Here is a 22,484-nt window from a genome sequence, read left to right as displayed (position 1 = left end):
CCGAGTTTTCTTACATGTTGGGAATTTTGTGGTCTTATATGTCACAGTTGTACGTATTGCGCAATATCTGAATTATAACAAATCGGAGAAAATAACAAAACAGTACCGCAGTGAACGAACGCAGCAATGCCGCAAGCGTGCCGCACGTCAAGTGAGAGGGGGCCTTAAGCTGCTAAACCACGCGACTTCATTTAGCAGCTTTACACAGTAGGGCAGAGGGATGTTCTTTGACCGAGCAGTCCTAAATCGGAACTATTAAGTTTATCACTGATCATACTACTACTCCTATACGTTGTGGTGCGGTGTTAAGGTGCGGAGGATACTCTTTTCAGAGATAAAGAAGACACGTTTTGTGTATTTTGTTGTATACTTTTACGTATTACGCAATATCTACATTATTAAAAAAAATCGACGAAAATAACAAAACAGTGCCGCAGTGAACGAACCCCGCAGTGCCGCATCGGTGCCCCAAGTGCAATGAGATACCACCTTAACTTACGAGTAAGGTGTACTCTCACTACACTCGCGTCAAGCTTGCGTAGCTACGGGGTTCGTTCATTGTGTCACTGTTGTGTCATTTTCGCCGATTTACTGCTGCGCTCACACTGACGTGCGTCACTGTTGCGTTTCTAGACTAAATGAACAGGTTATTGGAAATGGCAGCATTGACAATTTATGAAAAATCACTGTATAATGATGAAAATGTCTCAAAATGAGATTTATAATGAAATAATTTTCCTTGTGGTGATGAATGATATGTTACATATGTTATATGATTGAAAAAGACTTTTACAGTAAAAGAAGTGACCTAAATGAACGGACACGAACCGAATACCAGATCTGATTCGATCGATTATGTGTTTTGCACCAAGTATGTGTAATGATGTATGTTTATAGGTTTATTGATCAATTTTCAAATTTCACAAATGAAAAGTTTCATTTTTCACGTTTTTTTGCGACGCGGAGTGTTTTCACTGTCGGCGGATAGATTGCCAAACTATTAATGTCTAAGTCTATCTTACTTGTAAAAAAGGAGAAAAAAACCATGGCTTATGAAGCCAAATGCCTGCAAGTTTGGTGTTCTATCGGTGGCAGGCTACCAGCGATGATTACATTGCTTGTAACGCAAACTCAAAAGTAAACGTTATCATTAACGTTAATCCCACACAATTATCCGACATATATATGATTTCTTTTTCAACGATACGACACGATACGATGGTTTATTGCACAACAATTACATCAGTAACAATGTATGGCAATGTACATATAACAAAAGGTATGGTCTGATACTACACATATATGGTATATTGCAACAATTTCGGCTAATACAGTACTAGTGGAATCTACGATAGGTATTAACTATGTACGATTATGGCCCAAGACTGTGCTGACGACAACGCCGACTGTCCTGGCTGGGCGGCAGATGGAGAATGTGACAACAACCCCGGGTACATGCTGACCAACTGTAGACTGAGCTGTGGGGAATGTACCACAGGTAACATCACTGGGATTTACGTGTGCACACAGACAAACAGACAAGCACACTGGCACGATTGAAAGACACGGTGCAAAATATGACAATCAGATCAAAACATTGCTACATAAGTGGCTTCATCATGAAAGAGACAAAGAGAGATCGAGCTTTACACAGTAGGGCACAGTGAGTTTATCGCTGATCGTACTTCTACTCCTATATCTTCTGATGCTGTGTAACGCCGAGTGGGGATATGTTTATAAGCTATAGACTCATTAGAGATTTTTGCCTTCCCCCCTGTTAGGTCTGGACGCAGTGATCCTGGGAGCGCCAACCACTGCAGCACCGATCCCAACGTCTTACCCGGGAGTGCCCTGCGTAGACGAAGATCAAAACTGCGCAGGGTGGGCAGCGGAGGGACAGTGCCAAACCAACCGGTACAGAATGTACAGAACGTGCCGTGCTACGTGCGGGATCTGCGGTCAGTCCCATTCTTCAAACTGTTATTTCTGTTCATTCATGTCTCTGTCAGTGTATGAAACCTTAGCTATAGATATGCTATGTGTTAGTCCAGGAGTTTAAAGCCAATATATAGTTTTTGCTTTTAAGAATTGTTTTGAGAAAGACGTTGTCAGAGTTGACCCGCGCGCGTTTTTAAGTATTCGACAGCAGTAGACGCCGAGCGTACATGTAAGTATACATCGCTTAAGCACAAGATAATGTTACTCAAGCAACTGGATATACATGTGCACACTCGATCAACTGATCGGTATTGCTGGTTGCTCTAGTTATTATGCTATGGTCACATTTCCAAACCGAACCAGGCCGGGCTGTTTGCTTAAACGAAAAAAAAATGTATACCTAGAACTATACACAAATCTGTCTTCTTCTCGTCTTCCGTTAGTCCCCACGATCACCATGTTGATCATTATGGCATGTACACAAATTTTGATCCACTCGCACTGGGAAGGACTCCTACTTTTTTCGATAAGTGCCGTGGTTGTTTTAAGCTCAAGGTGTGGCTCTCCCCAAACACGGGACGGCCCTAGCCGGAGATAGGTACTCACTTTTCACCTGAGTGAAGTGAGGAAAGTCGTGGAAAGTGCCTTTCTCACGTTGTCCGTGATTTTCTTTTTACTTTTTGTGAATTTTTTGTTTGTTTTAAGTATCATATATTTCCTTCCCGAAAACTACCCGGCCTGACCCCGGTTTGGAAATGGGATCCTTGCATAACTGCCATTTTGCATACCCTATTAGGGTAACATCGCGTTTCCACGGATGGGTCCGGCCGGGACGTTTTGGGGAACGAAAAAAGTACGATAAAAACAAAAACATAAAACGGACCAAAAATAATTCAACAGCATGCCTTGTGCATATTTAATTATTTGTTTCCCCAAACATGCAGCCCGGGCCCCGGACATGAAATGTGACGTAGCCCTTATCTGGATAGCCAACCTTCCTCAGCGTAAGCCACTTGTATCGCCTCAGTCATTAGAATTTGTCTGTCTGCAAGTGTTATGAATTAAACTCCAACCCAAATCTTCTTGTCCTTCCAGACGGCTCCGTCGTTTGTGAAGACATGTCGCCCTTCTGCCCGCTTTGGGCAAGCTACGGACGGTGTGGGTCGGGTTCGGATGGAGATTGGATGCTGAACACTTGTCCATTAAGCTGCGGGCTTTGTGGTAAGAGTTAAACCTCCACGGGGTACGAATATTAAAATTCCGCAAAAAAGTCCGCATACAATTGGCCAGAAGAGTAGCATTCCTCTCCGCTGCGATTCAAACCCTTTGGTAGAAAAACTTCTATGGTAAATCATTCTCCCCCTATGCTAGCGTAGTCGGAAGTGTGAACGAGCTTATTGTGCGAGCAGCCTGAGGTGAGCCTAATGATTCAGTAGCCTGGAGGCCCGACTGTTTCCAGTGCCTATATAGGACAGCTCCTCGACTTCATGGTCAGCCTGCCCCTCAGGAAATTTTGCTTCCTAAGTTATACCCTGAGGTGGCAAAATTTCTCTAGGAGTGTGCTGAGTAGTTGTATATGCACGGCCCAGCGCCCAGGCTGACGATTCAGGTACACGTATCAAAAAAATGCAGAAACTTTCCAGGCTACTGAATCAGAATCGTCTGCTCACTTCTGGCTGCTCGCACAATAAGCTCGTTCACACTTCCGACTACGCATGCGCGGCGACGAAAATTGTGAGAAATATGTCAAAGGTAAAACCCCCTAAAACATAAACAATAAACATGCCTGGACATTGTTATGTAAATCGAGACTAGAATTCTTAACAAGTCTTACTGGCCTTTTACACACCTGCTTACTCGGAACCGGGAAAGAGGTAATTTCCATATGACGGACGGCAGCTTCATCGCATGTGTTATGACGATGTTATGGTATTATATTTCCCTTGAAAAAATGTGGTGTCGATCCAGCAAAAAGGTTGTTGTGCCGACATTTTCCATCATGGTGGTCCGCCACGAATGAGTCTGAACACCATGTACGTGAGTCTGAACGCCATGTACATGAGTCTGAACTCTGAACGCCATGTACATGAGTCTGAACACCATGTACATGAGTGACCATGAGTCTGAACGCCATGTACGTGAGTCTGAACGCCATGTACGTGAGTCTGATTGCCATGTACATGAGTCTGAACGCCATGTACGTGAGTCTGAACGCCATGTACGTGAGTCTGAACGCCATGTACGTGAGTCTGAACGCCATGTACGTGAGTCTGAACGCCATGTACATGAGTCTGAACGCCATGTACGTGAGTCTGAACGCCATGTACATGAGTCTGAACGCCATGTACGTGAGTCTGAACACCATGTACATGAGTCTGAACGCCATGTACATGAGTCTGAACACCATGTACATGAGTCTGAATGCCATGTACATGAGTCTGAACGCCATGTACGTGAGTCTGAACGCCATGTACGTGTGTTTCAGAGTTTGACTGCTGGAGCTCTCCGTGCCAAAACGGAGGAACCTGTAATGAACTGTACGGGCCAGACGGCTACAGCTGCTCTTGTGGGTATTATCCAGAACTTTACACTGGGAGGAACTGCGAAACAAGTAAGAACTTTTGTAACTGCTTTAACCGATAAATCGAAATGAATGTGTTTCTGGCTGACATGTTGCCTGTGGCAGTCTGTCGACTGAAGTTCTCTCAGTCCGAATACGGAAAAGCAGCGAAATGAATTGTGGGTAATATGTCAATGGCGAAGGCCCACTAATCATGTTCAATAATGCTTCGTTTTAATCTTATCATTCATCAATAATGTATGTTTTTTATGTTTTATACATCTCGGATTAATTTGATAGGTCATGTTAGATATATTCGGTGGAGACTTGGCATCACATTTGATCCTGTAGTCGTGCACATGAAAATGAAAAAAAAAAGAATTATGCAAACTGAAAATTTGGCACCGACATGTCACAAATATGTCAAGCGTACAGAATCTACCACATACATGTATATACATTTGTGATTTCCTCTTTTGTCATTCCTATATCTTTCGCGGTTCAATTCATGGGCTGATTTGTGATGGTTGTACCGTTCATGATATACAATCAAACCTGCCCAAGACGCCCGGGCAAAAGCGGTCGATTTGATCAGGTGGTCGGTTAGAAGAGTATCGACTTACAACATGTCCGATGCATACTTCAAATGGTTTCCGTTGTGTTAAATAGCAAATAGCAAGCACACGCACCTGCATCCGCCGCCTTTATATTGAACATCGAAATTGTAGTCAAAATCCAACGCAAACTAGCCGAATTCGGCACAAAATCGCGCTAGTTATCATTGAAAATCGATGACACCTCAAGATTTGAAAATGACGCGGTCAATATGGGCAGGGATTTGGTCCCAATTTTTGGCGGTCGCGTTGGCCATGTGGTCGTTGTGAAGAGATCGCTTAATGCTTACGTCAATGGGGAAAATTTTCGGGACTGGGAAAGATCGGTCGTAACGGCCAGGTGGTCGCTAAGAAGAGGTGGTCGCTTGGGCAGGTTTGACTGTACTACTTTTCTTGGTTCCAGATATCGACGACTGCCAGAACACACCTTTCGGGTCCAACACGCCTTGCTATAACGGCGGGACGTGTGTGGACGGGCTGGACAGCTACAGCTGCCTGTGTCCACCGGGAACATACGGGAGACTTTGCGGTTAGTCAGCCACATTCACAATATAGAATGAATGGAGACCTTGGTTGTACATATACACCTACTGGCTTAAAGTTAGATTGTTTCTTTCATTTACACCTCAATAAGTGTTGTGTAACAGCAAGACAAAACAAGTCTGCCTGTACAAATATTTGAAGACGAAACCAAAGTCATGATCTGTGTTCTCCTGTGTGATTGACAAATCAGTCGTGTGAAAAGATCTAGACTGCCCATGATTACAAGGACTCCACGTTGTTGTATGTGCCCTGCAGACAGTGACTGTGTGGTGGGTGACGGGTCCAACTATCGGGGAGACATCAGGATCGCCTCCGACGGCTGGTGGTGCGGGTACTGGTTCCAAGAAGGTAGCGAAGAAGGCTACAGCCCTGAGACCTTCCCCGATGCCGGGCTGGACAGGAACTACTGCAGAAACCCGGACGGTTCCGCCGAGGGACCGTTCTGCATCACTAAACTTCCTGGAGCAAAAACCGCATGTGAAGTGGCGACTTGCGGTAAGACGTTTGAACTTTATTTCAGTCTGTGAGGCCTTCCATAGACCACATGTCTCTCTCCTCGATCAGAAACACTCTTATCACCTCGTTTGTCGAATTCGTAAATCGATGACAGTGGAAGGAACAGAACAGCTCCCTCAGTTGACAAATCTGATCAGTCCTGTTAGGCCCAATATTGCTGGATATAGGTGTAACATGGATCATTGATTTGTCCTGTACATGTACGCATTTATTAGCTTTAAGGAGAAAGCATATGGAGTAAAACCGTTTAGCAACATTGTCTTTCCAGTTTCATGAAACAAGTTTTTTTCTATCAGCATAAGTTCGTTCTTAACATAATTTACTTTTCGATTACTATAGCCCGCGAAGAGGCAGCGTGAAATATTTCTATGTCTATAAACAATTCGCTCCTTCCTTGCTTAGCTTATCAAATTATACTGAGGTTTTAGCGACGATGAAAACATGTATAATTGTTTTCAGATTGCTACGTGGACGGTACCACCTCATACCGGGGCCAGGTGAACGTCACAGGGACAGGTCAGCAATGCCTGGACTGGGCAGACGAAATGGTCCAGCGTTCCTTGGGCTATATGGGCCTATCGGAAGCTCAGATTGCCGCTGCCGGGCTGGATGGGAACTATTGCCGAGACCCGACGGGGAGCGGCACGCTGGAGTGCTTCGTAGCCCCCGGCGGTGGATTGTTTGGGATAGTGCTTCAGGAAGCCTGCAGAATCGACGAATGTTGTGAGTACAGCCCACGCATCTTGTAATGCATACACTTGTTTGCATGTCTATGATAGAGATAGAGATGGGTATAATAGGTTTGATCCGTTCCTGCGATGTTGCTATCTCACTAGTCTTCTCTCGCCCGTGAATGATGCGATACGAATTTGTTCAACATTATTTCTATCAGAATTAAGGCAATGATTTTGAACAACAGCCTTGGCTCAAAGGATATAGGCAATGCTATCCGCGAACATGACAATCTTTTCTAGTGAACCACACCCAAAGATTCCAGGAGCTTGTCCCGGAATTCTGAATCTTCTCGAAAGACGTTGAAAGAAGAAGGAACATGGAATGCAAAATTTTCACATCGGCAAAACTACCGAGGTCACGGGTAAATTTCTCATCACTCGGTATCCAGTGATGAAGGTCGCGTCGTCGCTGGCTTACCAGTGGGGAATATTTATCGTCACTAGTTTTCCAGTGATGAGCAAATTTTCACTGGTTTACCGGAATCAGCACTGGAAACCGAGTGGTGAGAGTACCGTACTGGCAAACCAGTGACGACAAATATTGGGTAAATTCACATCGAAACGTTGGGTAAAGGTGCCAGTTGTTAAACAGACAAGGACTTTGCACTTTTTCAGCCACCCAGTACTACGTTCCCACCCCGGTGACCTGCTACAGCTGCGCGGCTGACGAGGACTGTGACCAGGACCAGGACGATCTCGTGACCGGTGGCGGTCAGTCTCGCGAGACTCTGTGCGAGAACGGTGCATGCTGGGTAAGTGTGACGTGCAATGATGACGTATTCAGACAACTGCGTTGATAAGACCCCCTTTCCACTAGACGGCGACCTAAATAGAATATATATCCTTCGCCTTCATACTGCAAATATCATACAAAATGTAAAAGTGTGACCGAGAAGACAACAAAACGCACAAAGTGTAAAAAGATTCGTTTCTTTTCTACACCATTCGTCGAGCGACCTGTCAAATCTTGGGTCGCAGAGAGGGAGCGCGATGAGAGCACCGTCCTAGTGGAAATGGGGTATAAGAATTTGTAACCTTTCCATTTTGCTTGACAGGACGCCGTGTCTGACTATCATGTTTTTGCCCAACTCTTATCTTCTCGCATACTGTTTTTGTTTTTGACTATCCAGATCAGCTGGAAGACCTCCACGGACGGGAAGTATGGTGGCCACATCCGTTCTTGCCAACATGAGGACCTCGTGTGCACTCAGGAGTACATGCAAGAAACCTGCACCGAGGACGGCAACACAAAGGTAGGAATGTAAAGTAACATCTCCACATTTCCACAAAGGGGTCGGGCCGGACAGCTTTGCTACGATATAAAAAGCAACAAAACATAAAACGGACCAAAAATAATTCAACAGCATGCCTTGAGCATATTTATCAGTATAAACTGAGCCTATTTATCAGCATAACAGTTTTTGTTTCCGCAAAAAGCCCGGCCGGGCCCCGGGTAGGAAATGTGACGAAGGCCTTAGCCACTACTTAGTTCTAGAGTAAACTACGAATAGATTTTAAAGTGTGCAATGACTCTCTAAATGAGGGTGTAAACCGCCCAGTGTGTACATTGAAATTCCATGTTAAACACATTATCATACAAGTGTTCTGTTTTGTTGAACCAGGAGTGTCTGAAGTGCTGTCAGGCGGACCGGTGTAACGGCGAACTGCTGCAGGGAAGTATCAGCGCAGGCGCAAGGGCGTCCATACCAAATATGGTCATGTTGCTCGCGTTTCTCGCAGCAATGTTCTGCTCAAGATCATGAATCGTTTGCGACAACTTTTGTGGTGTTTTGGTTCCTTTTAGTATTGTTTTCACAGAGAAGAGCCAGTATTTATGGTCGCTTGCTTCGACGTATAAGCTACTAGCGTGGGGTCCTTATCATGATTGTGTGTGGGAGGGCAACTTGTGAACGTGTTTACATACACAACCGTTTTGTCATTTCTTTCACATTGTGATGTATTGAAATGAAATAAATGATATTATGATTGTCATAATGGTTTCCTACGTGCAAAATTATATTTCTAATATAAGCTATTTCAAAGAGGAATGATTCTGTACATATGTTTGAGAGTTTATTGCATTGTCTACAACTCCTGTCTGTGATGCAGTCAGTATAAATCTTTCAATACAATGTCTGAATTATAAACTGTTGGGTGTTTTTATTTTGACTTTGTCAGTAGATTAGACCATCAAACCACATTACATCAGGTCACGTATTATCTAGCAATGCACGTAGTCTACCAAACCTTGAATAACATCTTTCCATACACACACTGCATGAGGAACTGGAAACCAACAGCTTGTCCCATTGCCGTAGTAGTAGTAGTAGTGCACAGTGTTTTACTACTACAGTACTAGTGAGCATGAATACTGTGCAGCTGCAATCAGTCTTCAATTCTCCACTAACATCGACTATCATAATTCCACCAGGCGCCATAATACCGCCACCTAAAAAGAAAAGTTAGTATAGAGGTCTTCCCAAGATTGTCTTGAACACCGAATGTTAAATATCCCAAATGTAATACAATTTAGATATTTAGGTGTTGAAGACAATCTTGAGAAGGCCTCTATAACAACGTTTTTTTTAGGTGGCGGTATAATGGCACCTGGTGAAATTATGCGAAAGTATGTTACATCTTGTACACTGCGTGTCTCCTTATGCCCAGATCACATTTCCAAACCGGGACCCGACTGGGCAACTTTCGGGAACGAAAAATATTATATGAAAGACGCCAAAATACACAAAACGTTAAAGGGAGGTTTTGAGCATGATTTGTGTTTATTTCTAGGTATACATCTTTATTTTCATTTTTATTTTCCTAAAAAGCCCGGCCGTGACTTAGTTTGGAAATGTGATCCTACGAGGGGCGTGCAATAAGTAATGTCCCTGACCCACTTCCAGTCGTTTGATCTAAATGAAATTTTGTATGTGTAATGATTAATATCTCTATGGATTATGTTGCAAAAAACAGTTCTGAACTAATTGTGGTTTCTGATTTACTGGTGTTTGAATTGAGTCAGGTGCGAAATGGACCAGGTGTGAAATGGAGCCAGTTGAGTGTCGCGCAGTGATCCGGTTTTTGTATTTAAAGGACGCACACCAAAGAAGACTTTTGATGAAATGAAAGAAACTTATGGTGATGATGCCCCATCATATGACCTTGTAAAACGCTGGCATCCTGAATTCAAACGTGACCGGAAGTCTGTGGAAACAGCTCCCAGACCTGGTCGTCCCTCTTCTGCCATTGATGAGGCATCTGTTGGAGGACCAACCTGGGGTGTCCTACAAAAACGGTGTCCAGATCTGCATCAAACGATGGGAGAAATGCATAACTCTGGGTGATTCCTATGAAGAGAATGACTAATATCTGTGTCAAGTTTCATTAATCTCCTGCTATGGGAAATGGGTCAGGGATATTGCTTTTTGCACGCCCCTCGTAGCATTTAATCCCTTTGCATGTTATCTTTCCGACCGCAGCAGTCCAAGTTCTCCGTCTTTGAGGTCTAATTGGTCCTGAGAAAGCTCAGTATAGTAGGTTCTTGCAGTGTCTGCCTTTTCTGGAGTTGAAGGCACTATTGGTGAAGTCTGCGGTGCAGGTGTATCGGTCGGCGTCCCTTTTGGCTTAGGTCCCATTTCGGAAACGGGGCCTGGCCGGGATGTTTGCAGAAACGAAAAATAATAGCGTTTACCAAGGAATATACACAATTTATGCTCTCATCTATTTTTTTACGTTCCGTGTGTTTTATTGCATTTTTTACGTTCTGTGTGTTTTGTTGCCCGGGTTGGGAATTGGAACCCATGCCTTTGCCCTGCATGGTGTCTCACAATGAAGAACGGGAGGCTCTCAGCAAATTACTGCCTGAGCCGTTTGTCCGGCGACACGATGCCATCTTTCTAGCACCCAAACGTAAAAGACCGTAAAGCAAACTGAAATAAACCGTGACACAATACGCTAATGCACTTTCTAAGTAAGGTTTTAAGATCTTCCACGCCTTCATACACCATTAGTCTGTAAATACTGTCGGTATGGTGAGCTAATAGACCGTTATTTTTCACATGGTACTGCTGTCACAATATTTGTCTACACGAATATGTAGAATTCAAGGCTGTATTGAAAATATTGTCGGTATTTCGGTATTTGAACGCCTATGTCGAACGCCCTTTGTAAAGATGACACAAGGATGATGTGAGTTGTGAAGACGGCGATGGGCACGAGGGAACGCTAACACCTCTCATTTACCTTCGTGTTGACGGAGAAGTTAATTTTGAACGTCCTTTGTAAAGATAATACATGGACGTCATTTGTAAAGATAATACATGTATAATGTGAGTTTTGGAGGCCATGCACTTGTTGTTAGCCTTAGTGTTGATGTAGAAACAAAATCGTTCCTTTCTGAACCATGTGATCAGTGACTTGGATACTTTATTCAGCCTTATTAGGACAATAACATTGGTTAGACCCACAAATAACATTGGTTAGACCTTTGTGGTCTCAATCCACTTGTTCTGTTTGTCGCAAAATTCTTCTTTACGACTAATTTCAGCTAAAAGTCAGGAGCATTCCTAAGTGATGAGAAGAAACATATATCTATACCGACCTGACCTTACTCTACGTAAGCCTATCTAGGTAGCTTGCCGGCCTTTCTGTCTAAGTGCCTAGGCCCTTGCTCTTATTCATAATGTTCCTCCATCTTGCTCTGTCCTAACTCCTAAGTAATAATATAAGTACCAAGCCATAGTTCATGAAGAGTGTTTATTCTTCTAAGACTTCTTATTCATTAATGACAGTATCCCAAAACTGCAGCCTTAAATGCCTTAGTATTCACACAAACACAACCAAAGTTATGAACATCAAACATTTACAATATCTTTTTGGCACGATCCCAGATTGGTTTGAAAAAATATAAGAACGTTGCTTAATTTGCAGACATCTCTCATATTGCTGCGTACAAGTCCACTTTATATTTCGTCCTGGATTGATTTACGTATTGGACATTTATTTGCCTTTTTATCTCACAGATTGTGACTTCGTCTACAAAAGTCAACCTCAAACTCTCTCTTAGAACATTAATAAGGGAATGGGCACCATACAATAGCAAAAAGCTATTAGAGCCACACAAAGTTTACTCGCAGAAGTATGGATATTCTTTGCAAAATAAAGTGCATACTTGAATGCATTTAGTATATAGTGATATATGTATACAATTGTGAAACAACCTTCACAAACTGTTTTAAATTTAAACAAATTTAAACAAATCAAATCAAATCAAACCTCTTACATATTAAAATATGTAAGAGGTTTGATTTGATTTGATTTGTTTGATTTATTCGGCCGTATACAGCCAGGGCCACCCACCTAACCGGAGGCTATTATCATATGTAAAAGATCAGAGGGCTTCCACAGGTGACGACCTGACTTGCACGATGTTGGTCCGGCTGGTGGACAGGTTCTTCTTTGTCCGCTTCATGATGAACTTGGCGGGTCTGAGCAGCAGGTAGTAGGCGAACTCCGTGATGCTGACCACACTGGCGCCGATACACAGGCCCAGACATCCGCCCAGGATACCTGCAGGTAAACATCAATCAATCAATCAATCAATCAATCAATCAATCAATCCGTCCATCAATCAATCAACCAATCGATCAATCAATCGATCGATCGATCGATCGATCGATCGATCGATCGATCGATCGACCGATCAATCAATCAATCAACGAACCAACCAACCAATCAACCAACCAACCAATCAATCAATCAATCAATCAATCAGTCAATAGATTAATATCGATCAATATTGCCACGAGTTGTCCTCTAGCAAGTCTATTCTTTACTTTGAAACCACACGTTATTTAAAACAACCACTGGACCAGTGTGGTGAAAAACGTACCGTACAGCAAACTGTATCTCTTATGTTATATACTTTGTCTGACCCTTGCCCCTTCTCTCATGACCTCAATGACAAGCGGCCTGCATGCTGATTTGAGCTTTCATGAATAAACAAAGGTTCAAATAAACAGACAAACTTAACATGAACAACAAGCTAATTATCTTTTTTTGACTGTTTTTAGTCGTTGCCCTGATCTAAGTACGTTGTGCTAAAAGGTAAGCACGTTTCAACAAAAATGCTTACTCAGTAAACCCTCCACGGACGTCTTCCTCTTCTGCTCAATCTTCTGAAAGTTCAGCTGTTTGTAGTACACGTCAAACACCACCCAGTTCTCTCTGAACAGTGGAAAAAAAATACATTAAATTCTTCAAACCCTTCACAAGCAAATCTGATACCTAAAATCACGTCTTAGACGCAGGTTAAAGGAATAATTTTTCTGGCATAGAAATATGACTTTATAAAACACTTGAAAGGACGCTAAGATTAACTTCTTCGACATTTTTCCAATAGGAAAAGCAACGCTCAATACCCATTGTCTAGCCCCTATTGTGTAGTCAAAAGCACAATGTAATAGGATGTCGAAATAATGGACCATTTCACTTATCGCCTAAGCATGTTTTGTTGTCTTTTCAGTCACACCTTTATATTTTGTATGATATTCCCGGTACGAAATCGAAGGTTACACATGCACGTCCGTTTTGGATCGCAGTGAGAGCACTACGCGATTGCAGTCTGGTGGAAAGGCTAACAACACGTATATTGATATTGATATTGCTTCTCCAAGCAGCAGGTGGGTCGCGGAGATAGTAGAAGTCGGGATTTTTACTAACTCGCTTCCCGAGGCGAGCCAGTAAAAATCCCGACTACTACTATGAGAGTACTATATTGATAGACTCACTTCAGATAGTCCTGAGAGAGGTCCGGATAATCCCTGGTGAGTTTCTCGCTCGCCTTGGGGTTTGGCCAGCCTGCGTAGGACACGGTGGTGTCGTACTCCACTATCTCACAGGGAGTCGGGCAGTAGCACGGCAGCTGTCCCGTCTGGACGCGCTCTGGGGGTGGAGAATGGGTCAAACGTCGGAATTCTCTTATTTCAGCTTTCGGCCAACAAGTACAGTTTAACAATGTAAGGCTACATTATAACAGTGGTATTTCAACTCGGTATATTGTATGTACTTACGGTAGACTGAGTTGACGCAGTCAGCAATTTGCTGTGGAGAACAGATCTGCGGATCGCTTTCAAGCTGCACGCTTCCTTTGGAGGAAAAAAAGAAGAAAAAAAACAACAGAAAAACACGTCACTTTGCGGTATTCTACAAACAATCAATAATGAAGTAACCATAGATATTGAGTCATTGACGGGTTAGAAATATTCCATCAAAGATCAAAGTGAATAATTTGCTAGTAGAACGGCGCCCCTTGTCACAATGTCGCTGGCCTTACCTATGAGCTCCAGCGCAGTGCAGCCACACTCGTCCTGCACATGGTGCGCCTTGCACTCCAGCATGCAGGCCGAGAACGTGTACGTGTCGTAATGGTCCAGCTGCACGTGCTCACAGATGCCCCACGGGTGGATCTCGTTCACGTACTGGGGAAAGACGTACACAAGCTTTATTGACACAATAAAAGTACAGTGCCTTTTGCAAAAGGTCTTCTACAACTGTAATGCAAGCAAACAAGTGAATACAAATGAATTAACCTTCGTACAAGTGTATGCATAAATCAAAATAAAGAAACAGACAGACGGGTAGACACACAGACAGACAGACAGACAGAAAGACAAACAGGTATACAGTCAGACAGACAGACAGATAGGCATGCAGGCAGACAGACAGGCAGACAGGAAGGCACACTGACAGACAGACAGGCAGAAGGACAGACAGGCAGATTGATAGACAGACAGACATGCATGCAGGCAGACAGGCAGACAGACAGGTATAGACAGACAAAAAGACAGACAGACCGACAGACAGGCAGACAGAAGGACAGACATTCAGATAGATAGACAGACAGACATGCATGCAGTCAGACACACAGACAAACCGTCTACAGACAGATATACAACAGCTAATGCCTTAGGCACTTTGTAAGTTGGAAGCCTTACCGTGACCTGTGAGATGCCGACGTACGCGTGGTTGCCCGGCCCTACCGCTATCCCCTGTGTCTGCAGCTCGGGAGGCTCGTATTTGGGATGGACGTGCAGCTTCAGCCCCACATCGCTGTTCCCGCCGGCCTCCAGGTCCTCCGTGTACATGTCCTGGGCAGAAGAACAACAGAACACAACAGATCTAGATTTTGTAAAAAAAAATTGTGTACCTCATACATTTTTCATAACTTTACTATTAAGAATAAAATTGTGTTTATTCGACGTTAAGATTTTCATAATGAAATTCTTAATTGCACGTCAATTGGACCCCACTTTTCCTCTGACAGGCTTCCAAAGGCGTGGTAATCTTAAAATCAACGCAGTCACTCGTGACATAATGATCTAGATATTTCAATCTCAAGAGAATATTTGTCTTTTCCTCTGTGCAAAATTTCAACTGATGCTAGTACAAATCAGTGTACAAAACATCTTGCATTACTTTTTTACTCACTTTTTTTACTAACTCATTCATCTATGGATGTACTACCTTTCGTCTATGGGTGTACTACCTTTCGTCTATGGGTGTGCTACCTTCAAGTCGAGTCGTCTATGGGTGTGCTACCTTTCCTCTATGGGTGTACTGCCCTGTATCTATGGGTGTACTGCCCTGTATCTATGGGTGTACTACCCTGTATCTATGGGTCCTGCCCTGTATCTATGGGTGTACTACCTTTCATCTATGGACGTACAACCTTTTATCTACGGATGTACTACCTTTCATCTATGGGTGTACTACCTTTCATCTATGGGTGTACTACCTTTCATCTATGGGTGTACTACCTTTCATCTATGGGTGTACTACCTTTCATCTATGGGTGTACTACCTTTCATCTATGGGTGTACTACCTTTCATCTATGGACGTACAACCTTTCATCTACGGATGTACTACCTCTCGTCTATGGGTGTACTATATTTTATCTATGAGTGTACAACATTCATCTATATATAGGTGTACTACCGTCCGTCTATGTTTTTTTAAAAACCTTTTTGACGTCCACAACGATGTGCAGGCCGTTGCCCGCTCCCGGGATGGTCTGCACGAGGTTCTGGTCTGACGCTGCGTTGAAGATGTAGCAGTTCCCGAACGTCGTGTACACTTTGGTGAAGTTCTACAGGGCAACATGCCATCACATGATTAGTCTTCATAGATCTGTGTAGAAATTCGATTTATATGACGTAACGTTGTATCTTTTTAGAGTAGAGTTCTTCTGGCGCAGGTAGGAACGTACGCGTCCTGTTCCAATTTGTTTCAATTTTCGTTCATTGCCATTGCGATCACCGTCTAGTTGAAAAGGGACGTATGAAATAAAGAATGAACTGAAAAAAACAAGCAAACAAATAAATACTATATAGGCAAATAAATAGATAAAGAGTAGTTGTAACCTCTGCGTAGCATCTCTCGCCCTTCCAGGTGCAGTCCATCAGCGAGTCTGCGTCCAGACGGAACCCGGCGAAATCGGTGATGCTCATCAGGCTCAAACTAGAAATGGGAACAGATTTTTTTGTGTTATGGACAGAGAAGTACTGTGTCAAGGGCACTGTAGGGAAAAACCATCATTTCCTTCCACCACCCTTTACCTCTCCAACTGATATTAGGTAACTAACCACCTGGATGGAGTGAGGAAAGTCGTGTAAATTGACTTTAGGCAATTGCATAAGATCGGTGGCATGACAAGTTTCGAACCCAGGACCTCACTTGTCTTTTATACCCCCTTTCCACCATTTTTCCTACAACGACTGTTAGTGCGCCGTATATCATAATAGCTCCCAGACTGCGCTCGTTACCTGTACAGGGAGTCGTTGGTGCTTGCTTGGGGTATGTCACCTCCGGTGCTCGGCAGGAAGGCGTTCCCGATGATCGGACTCAGGTAGTCGATGGCATCGAAGTTTTGGCTGACCTCACTTCTTTTCTCGTACCTGGGATGTGGATATAATATCAGTCATGATCACTACGCTTCAAGCAAGATATGATGCATGCAGCAAGTATCATAAAACAATACAGCACAGGACAAGGCAACACAGAGCAACAAAAACAAGCAGACAAACAAAAATACAACACAACAAGCTTCAAGAAACTCGCGCCCTAGCTCTCGGGTACCACATGATATCGCTCTCGATGCAAAAACACTATACCATACCCGTACCATACCACGCCGCACTACGCCCCAAGCAGATCGAGGTTCGGCTCAGGATGTTTTTGATGTGTTTTCTATTTTGAATTGTTTCTTCATGTCCGTCGGCCTAATCTGTTTGGTGGACATAAAAAAAGTGCAAAATAGACAAAGTGCATAAAACACGTCAAAAACAACCGGTGCTGAACCTCCTGGCTTGGAGAGTGCACTGCACCCGTGGCAGCACTGTACAGCACACACCATACTAGCCTCTACCAGGGTCCACAGGTCGCTTGAAAAATAGTACTAGTAGAAATTGGGCAAATAAGACAGAAAACAGGCCAGATCTAAGGTCGCAAACTGTACTCCTCGGCCATCTACTAGTAACTCCTCTGGGTTTTATTTGGTCAATTTCTGCTATTTTTTCCAGCGACCTGTGGAGCATGAAAGAGCCTAACACCATACGACAACCCGGTAGGGTGATTTAAGAAGGGAACGGTACGGCGATGTAACCATTATTTTTGACCTACTTGTTGAAGTTGCACAGAGTGACGGCTGGAAACTCCAGACTCTCGGAAAACTCCAGCTTCACGTCTGTGATGGTCTCCCAGTTGAAGTAGGAGATGAACCTTAGTGTGATACCGTGGGATAATGCCAACTGGCGTTAATGAATGAATGAATGAATGAAGACCTTTATTGTACATTTTTGTCAACCGACAAAGAATATGAATATATTGGTAAAAGTATCGTAGTCTAGCATATACGGTAAGTTTGTCTTCTTCTGGTAATGATGGGAATACATGATTGTATGAGTTTAGCTATAACTGGGAGGAATATAGATTTGTCAGTGATACTCATATGTATATAATCCCTAAATGTTGCTAAATCGCAAATTGTTGCTACATACGTTATAGAATATATTACTCACAGAACTACGGTTTTGATGCATAGATAAAAGTACCGTAGTCTAGCATACAAGTTTGTCCTCTTCTGGTAATGATGATGTATGAGTTGAGCTATAGCTGGTTTGTCACAACCCATGAGGAATATAGATTCTGCAGTGCTACTCATATGTATATAATCTTTAAATGTTGCTAAATCACAAATTGTTGCTACTTACTTTATAAAATATATTACTCACAGAACTACGGTTTTGATGCATGAATAAACAGTGATTTTGATATTTATCTATCGGATCTACTTGATATGATACGGGTCAAGCTGTTCTCAGCTCGAACATGGATGAGAAGTGTTTATTTTGAAGGCACTTACGTTTGGATACGATACTGTACGGTACGGTAACGGGGAGGAAACGAGGTAGGCCGAGGAAGACGTGGCTCGACAACATAAAGGTCTGGACTGGCCTAAGCACTGAACAGCTCATCAGAGGGGCAGAGGACAGAACGAAATGGGAAAAACCGCTGCTGGATGTCGTGGAGCCCCTATGACCACTGTGGTTATGGGCCGTAAGTGAGTGAGTGAGAGTGAGTGCTTACGTTTGGGTGATGAGGTAAGCTGCGTATCCGAAAGCAACGAGGAAGAACACAGTCCACATGAGCCGTGCTGGGAGGTTTGGCGCGTCCGCAATCTGGCAAAGGTACAGGAACATGAATTTACATCAAAATGTAACGTTAAGCGGTAGTGCTCGCGTATATAATGTTGATAACTAGGATATATGTTCATAGAAGTGTGTCCAAAGAGGACACAAGTATGCAATGAAGACTCCTAGGCCGGCTACACTCCTTTGCCAGCTTTTGCACACTATCTCATGCAACCGTATGATCTGCCTGGAGATTACGTGACAGTTATCTTAGTCATTCTACCACAATTCATTCTTCAGCAATCTCTGGCGGCGCCTCTGTACATAGCTATAATATTTGTAGGATGTTTTAAAATGCTGTCTTGTACATATTATATGTTTTCACATTTGTCTTTGTTTCAAATGGGCCGGTGAGTGCCTGAAATAAAGAAATAGATAAATAGATATCTAAAAAATAGTTACCTTTCCCAGCCCGTGCATGGTCGTGCCTGAGGCAAACTCGTACTCCGGAGACTTCGGCTCCTCCTCCTTCTTGTCATCCTGGCTACTGGCCGCCGGCTGAACGAACAAAAATCGGCCATCAAACAAGTTGAAGTCTAGTACATCAAGAATTGAACAATGATTGAATAATAGCGGTATGTTTAGGTCTACGTCACATTTTTAAACCGGGACCCGACTAGGCAACTTTCGGGAACTAAAAGTATGATAAACAAGAAGTAAAGATAATAGTCGGGGATTATTTGGGTATATTTTGACGTATACATTTCTATTTTTCGTTTCCACAGACAGCCCGGCTGGGCAGTTTGGAAGTATGACGTCAGCCTTCCTGAGTGAGACTGTCAACTACTGATGAACTACTAGTACTTGCCAAACACTTACAACGAATGTAGCTTCCAGCTCTTGCGTTAGCTACTGAAGTTTAGGATTTAAAACAAACGAATCTATTGTATTCAATAACTATATGTATATGTATTATCTTTCCACTTTCCCACTTTCCACTGACGGCGGCGATCGCTTTTTATCACTGAGCGACCGAAGATTCAACAGCTTTACACAACGAATTTCATAGACCAATATTTTTCTTACGTTTTGTGTGTTTTGTTTTCTTTGGATTTACAATTTTACATCTTGCCTCATGTTTCAGCGCTGAAATAAAAGGTTACAAAAATCCAAGTTTTGTCGCTGTACAGTCACAGCTCGATCACCGTCTCGTGGAATGTTCTCCTGAACCATACTGACTCCTGTAGACCCAAAGCGGCATTAGAAGGTCGACCAAGAAACACACAGACCTCCTTGGGATACGGCTTGAAGCCGGTGGCGGTCTCATAATCCGGCAAGTCTTCAACATAGTCAGGCTGTGACGAGCACCCGGGTTTATCCATCTAAAGAAAAAAAAGTTGTTCAATGAATAAACGAACGAAAAAAAAAACAAATTTGAACCCCCAGCCAGGAAACAAAAATCTATTAGCGGCAAGAGCAAAGAGAATTGTGAATACTTTTGTTTTATCAAGGCTTGTTTGAAATTTGTCGATTTAGAGCGTATTCTTCGGCATGTGTAAGGTTGCCCTACTTCGCTTGTTTCTGTGCAATTCTATCTCTCAACACGACAGCTGAGTGCTTTCTAAATTATGTGACGTTATTTTCAGATTGACCGACTTCGAAAGTTGAAAGGAGTAAAGGCGTTTATGGACGTCCTTGACGAAAGGATCATTCGTTGAACACCCTTTGGTCCCACAAAACCTGACACTAGTCTGTTACGAAGGATGGATACTGCTGTCACAACAGTTTAGCCGGTTCAACAACAATACCACCGGCTTGTCTGAGTGGGGCCGTTACGGGAGGTTGCCGTGAATACGACACACACACACAGAAGCAGTCATCCGCCGCTAGATGCACAAGAAACCTTACCCTGGCCTGGCCTGGCAGCCGCTCTTCCATCCTGATGGCCAAGAATACCTGCCATGGTGGTAAGCTGCCTAAAGCAGGTATTTGGGTAAGCACGCTGGTGATGTATAGGCTTTTGTTTGGTCTGACCAGGGAGCTGACGAAACGTTATGTCAGGGTTGTAGAACGGTTATGATCTAGTCCATCTTAGCCAATCATGTAAAAAAAGATCACACACCAGGAGGTCCAAAATTGACCATAACCGTTGTCTTTCCAACATCTTCGAGTATCCACATGCTTAGTATAATTACAATCCATATCCAGAGGTTCTAAAGTTGACAGACAGACAAACAGATAGACAGACAGACACACACACACAATGACACACACAAACACACGTATTCTACACACAAACACCCGGAAGAAGGGAAAATCTAAAACGCTTCAACTTAACGACCAAACGTTATCAGTTCAACCTCCTCTAGCAAGGCGTGCACAACAAAGAATTTGAGCCGCGGAAAACACAAACAAACCTGGTTCTAACTTTGCAACATTCTTGGCTTTACACGTAGATAAGACATGCCCATTTCTTCTACACAGCCTCCAGTCATGCCGACATTAGATTAGCACAAATTAGAATGATATTTTGAGGTGCGTAAGGAATCATTGTCGACTCCATGAGATTCAGCATCATTGTGACGAATAAGTGTCAAGTTTTCCATCCAGAGATGGTCCACAGCAACTCCATAACTAGTTAACTAGTTTTACCAAAAAAGTTTTCTCGTTTCACTGCATCTGTAATAGTTTTTTTGTTGCGTAATTTGTAAGTATCAACGAAAACAAACGGAGTATAGTTTTGCAGTATCATAAAATCCCAATGAATCGATCTGTGATGACAAACATAACGTTACAAATTTCCTACTTTACACAGAAAACGAACGAAACGGCACAAACCTTGCTATTGGCAATAGCTTCGATGCCTCCCGTGGTCACCCTCAGTAGTTTGTTGTATCCGAACTGACCATGTGTCCGGTGTGACCTAGAATGTTAGGCGCGGTGGATGGCGACCTCCCCGCCACAGGTAACATTACCCGCCCGGTCCCTGCGTCAGTCACAGCGGTGCCGAGCTCCGCCAGGTGTCGTCACGCTCCAGATTGTCGCTGTTCCAGTCCCTGGTGCTGAAGGACACGCGCCTCGGCTTTCTGGGCGGTTCCGCGGGTGATGGGGAGATATTCCCCGCACCATAGAGACTGTTAATGTTGTCTCTGCTTTCTGGGCGGTTCCGCGGGTGACAGGCAGATATTTCACATAATCTCCAAGCAGACGTGGTTAGGTGTGACGGGTCGTTCAGTGTAATATAACCAGCTGCTGCCGCGCCGAGTGTCTGCGAAGCGGTGTGTTACACCGAAGGTCGGTTATACCGGCTATGTGAATTTAGATACAGATACAGATACAGACGTGCCAGCTGGATAAGAACGAAAAGAAATATGGATAAATAAGTTGCCATGGGATTTCAGTCTTTTGCAGTCTATCCAGCTATCTGATCAGTTTAATCCTAGGCCAATTAACTCCTACCAGACTTTTGTTTATAACTTGGACAAAGTCTAAGTTACTATTTGGTCGGAGTCTGGTAGAGACTATATTCCCCACACCATAGAGATGATAATGTTGTCTCTGCTTTCTGGGCGGTTCCGTGGGTGACAGGCAGATATTTCCCTCACCATGGAGATGTTACGAGTAGTGTCGTCTGTGTTCGGAAGTCATGGGAATTAAGTTCCTCACTAGAAGGAGAAAGATATCTCCATACTTGAAAGAAGATGCAAAAAGGAGAAAAACTTTGTATGCTTGTATCCATTCCCAAGATGACAACAGTCACGCATGCCATATCATGTTTTCTTTAAATGACAGTTCATTTGTATGTCGGTGTTCAGCAAAATACCTAGCATGCATTTTTGTTTCCTTTTTATCACACTCAGATTGTTTTTCCTCAGTGTTGCAGTAAACACA

General features: G+C 43.3%; 2 protein-coding genes across 3 annotated transcripts in view; one reads left to right on the top strand and one right to left on the bottom strand.

The window, feature by feature from the left end:
- LOC118410391 (neurogenic locus notch homolog protein 1-like) overlaps window positions 1-9,064 on the top strand; it is an 11,564-nt gene extending 2,500 nt beyond the window's left edge. The window contains exons 4-13 of one of the 2 annotated variants that reach the window (XM_035812082.1): window positions 1,385-1,498; window positions 1,782-1,958; window positions 3,034-3,159; window positions 4,424-4,549; window positions 5,516-5,641; window positions 5,911-6,150; window positions 6,631-6,894; window positions 7,521-7,657; window positions 8,036-8,158; window positions 8,528-9,064. In XM_035812082.1, the coding sequence (XP_035667975.1) occupies window positions 1,385-1,498; window positions 1,782-1,958; window positions 3,034-3,159; window positions 4,424-4,549; window positions 5,516-5,641; window positions 5,911-6,150; window positions 6,631-6,894; window positions 7,521-7,657; window positions 8,036-8,158; window positions 8,528-8,668 (1,574 nt within the window). In that variant the 3' untranslated portion in view covers window positions 8,669-9,064. The remainder of the gene's footprint in view (window positions 1-1,384; window positions 1,499-1,781; window positions 1,959-3,033; window positions 3,160-4,423; window positions 4,550-5,515; window positions 5,642-5,910; window positions 6,151-6,630; window positions 6,895-7,520; window positions 7,658-8,035; window positions 8,159-8,527) is intronic. The other variant, XM_035812083.1, reaches the window with a different exon arrangement.
- A 3,130-nt stretch (window positions 9,065-12,194) lies between these two features.
- LOC118410572 (acid-sensing ion channel 5-like) lies at window positions 12,195-21,656 on the bottom strand. Its single transcript, XM_035812344.1, has 14 exons — window positions 21,432-21,656; window positions 19,883-19,975; window positions 19,056-19,151; window positions 18,550-18,641; window positions 17,584-17,682; window positions 16,728-16,859; window positions 16,326-16,422; window positions 15,926-16,051; window positions 14,900-15,052; window positions 14,239-14,383; window positions 13,976-14,050; window positions 13,694-13,847; window positions 13,039-13,130; window positions 12,195-12,473 (listed from the first exon to the last, which is right to left on the bottom strand). The coding sequence occupies exons 2-14, from the start codon at window positions 19,973-19,975 to the stop codon at window positions 12,295-12,297; spliced, it is 1,533 nt and encodes a 510-aa protein (XP_035668237.1). The 5' UTR covers window positions 21,432-21,656; the 3' UTR covers window positions 12,195-12,294.
- Window positions 21,657-22,484: the final 828 nt, after the last annotated feature.

Source organism: Branchiostoma floridae, chromosome 2 (assembly GCF_000003815.2).
Source record: "Branchiostoma floridae strain S238N-H82 chromosome 2, Bfl_VNyyK, whole genome shotgun sequence".
NCBI classification, from domain to species: Eukaryota; Metazoa; Chordata; class Leptocardii; order Amphioxiformes; family Branchiostomatidae; genus Branchiostoma; species Branchiostoma floridae.
Note: the sequence above shows the minus strand (reverse complement) of the source record. Positions and strands in the feature narration are given on the sequence as shown.

Excerpts from the sequence above, each read along its gene's own strand:
- LOC118410572 (XM_035812344.1), bottom strand. The coding sequence starts at position 19,975 with ATGGATAAACCCGGGTGCTCGTCACAGCCTGACTATGTTGAAGACTTG. Across the intron at positions 16,860-17,583 it reads ACTCTGTGCAACTTCAACAA|GTACGAGAAAAGAAGTGAGG; the intron begins GTAGGTCAAAAA and ends TCCACATCCCAG. Across the intron at positions 14,051-14,238 it reads CACTGCGCTGGAGCTCATAG|GAAGCGTGCAGCTTGAAAGC; the intron begins GTAAGGCCAGCG and ends TTTCCTCCAAAG.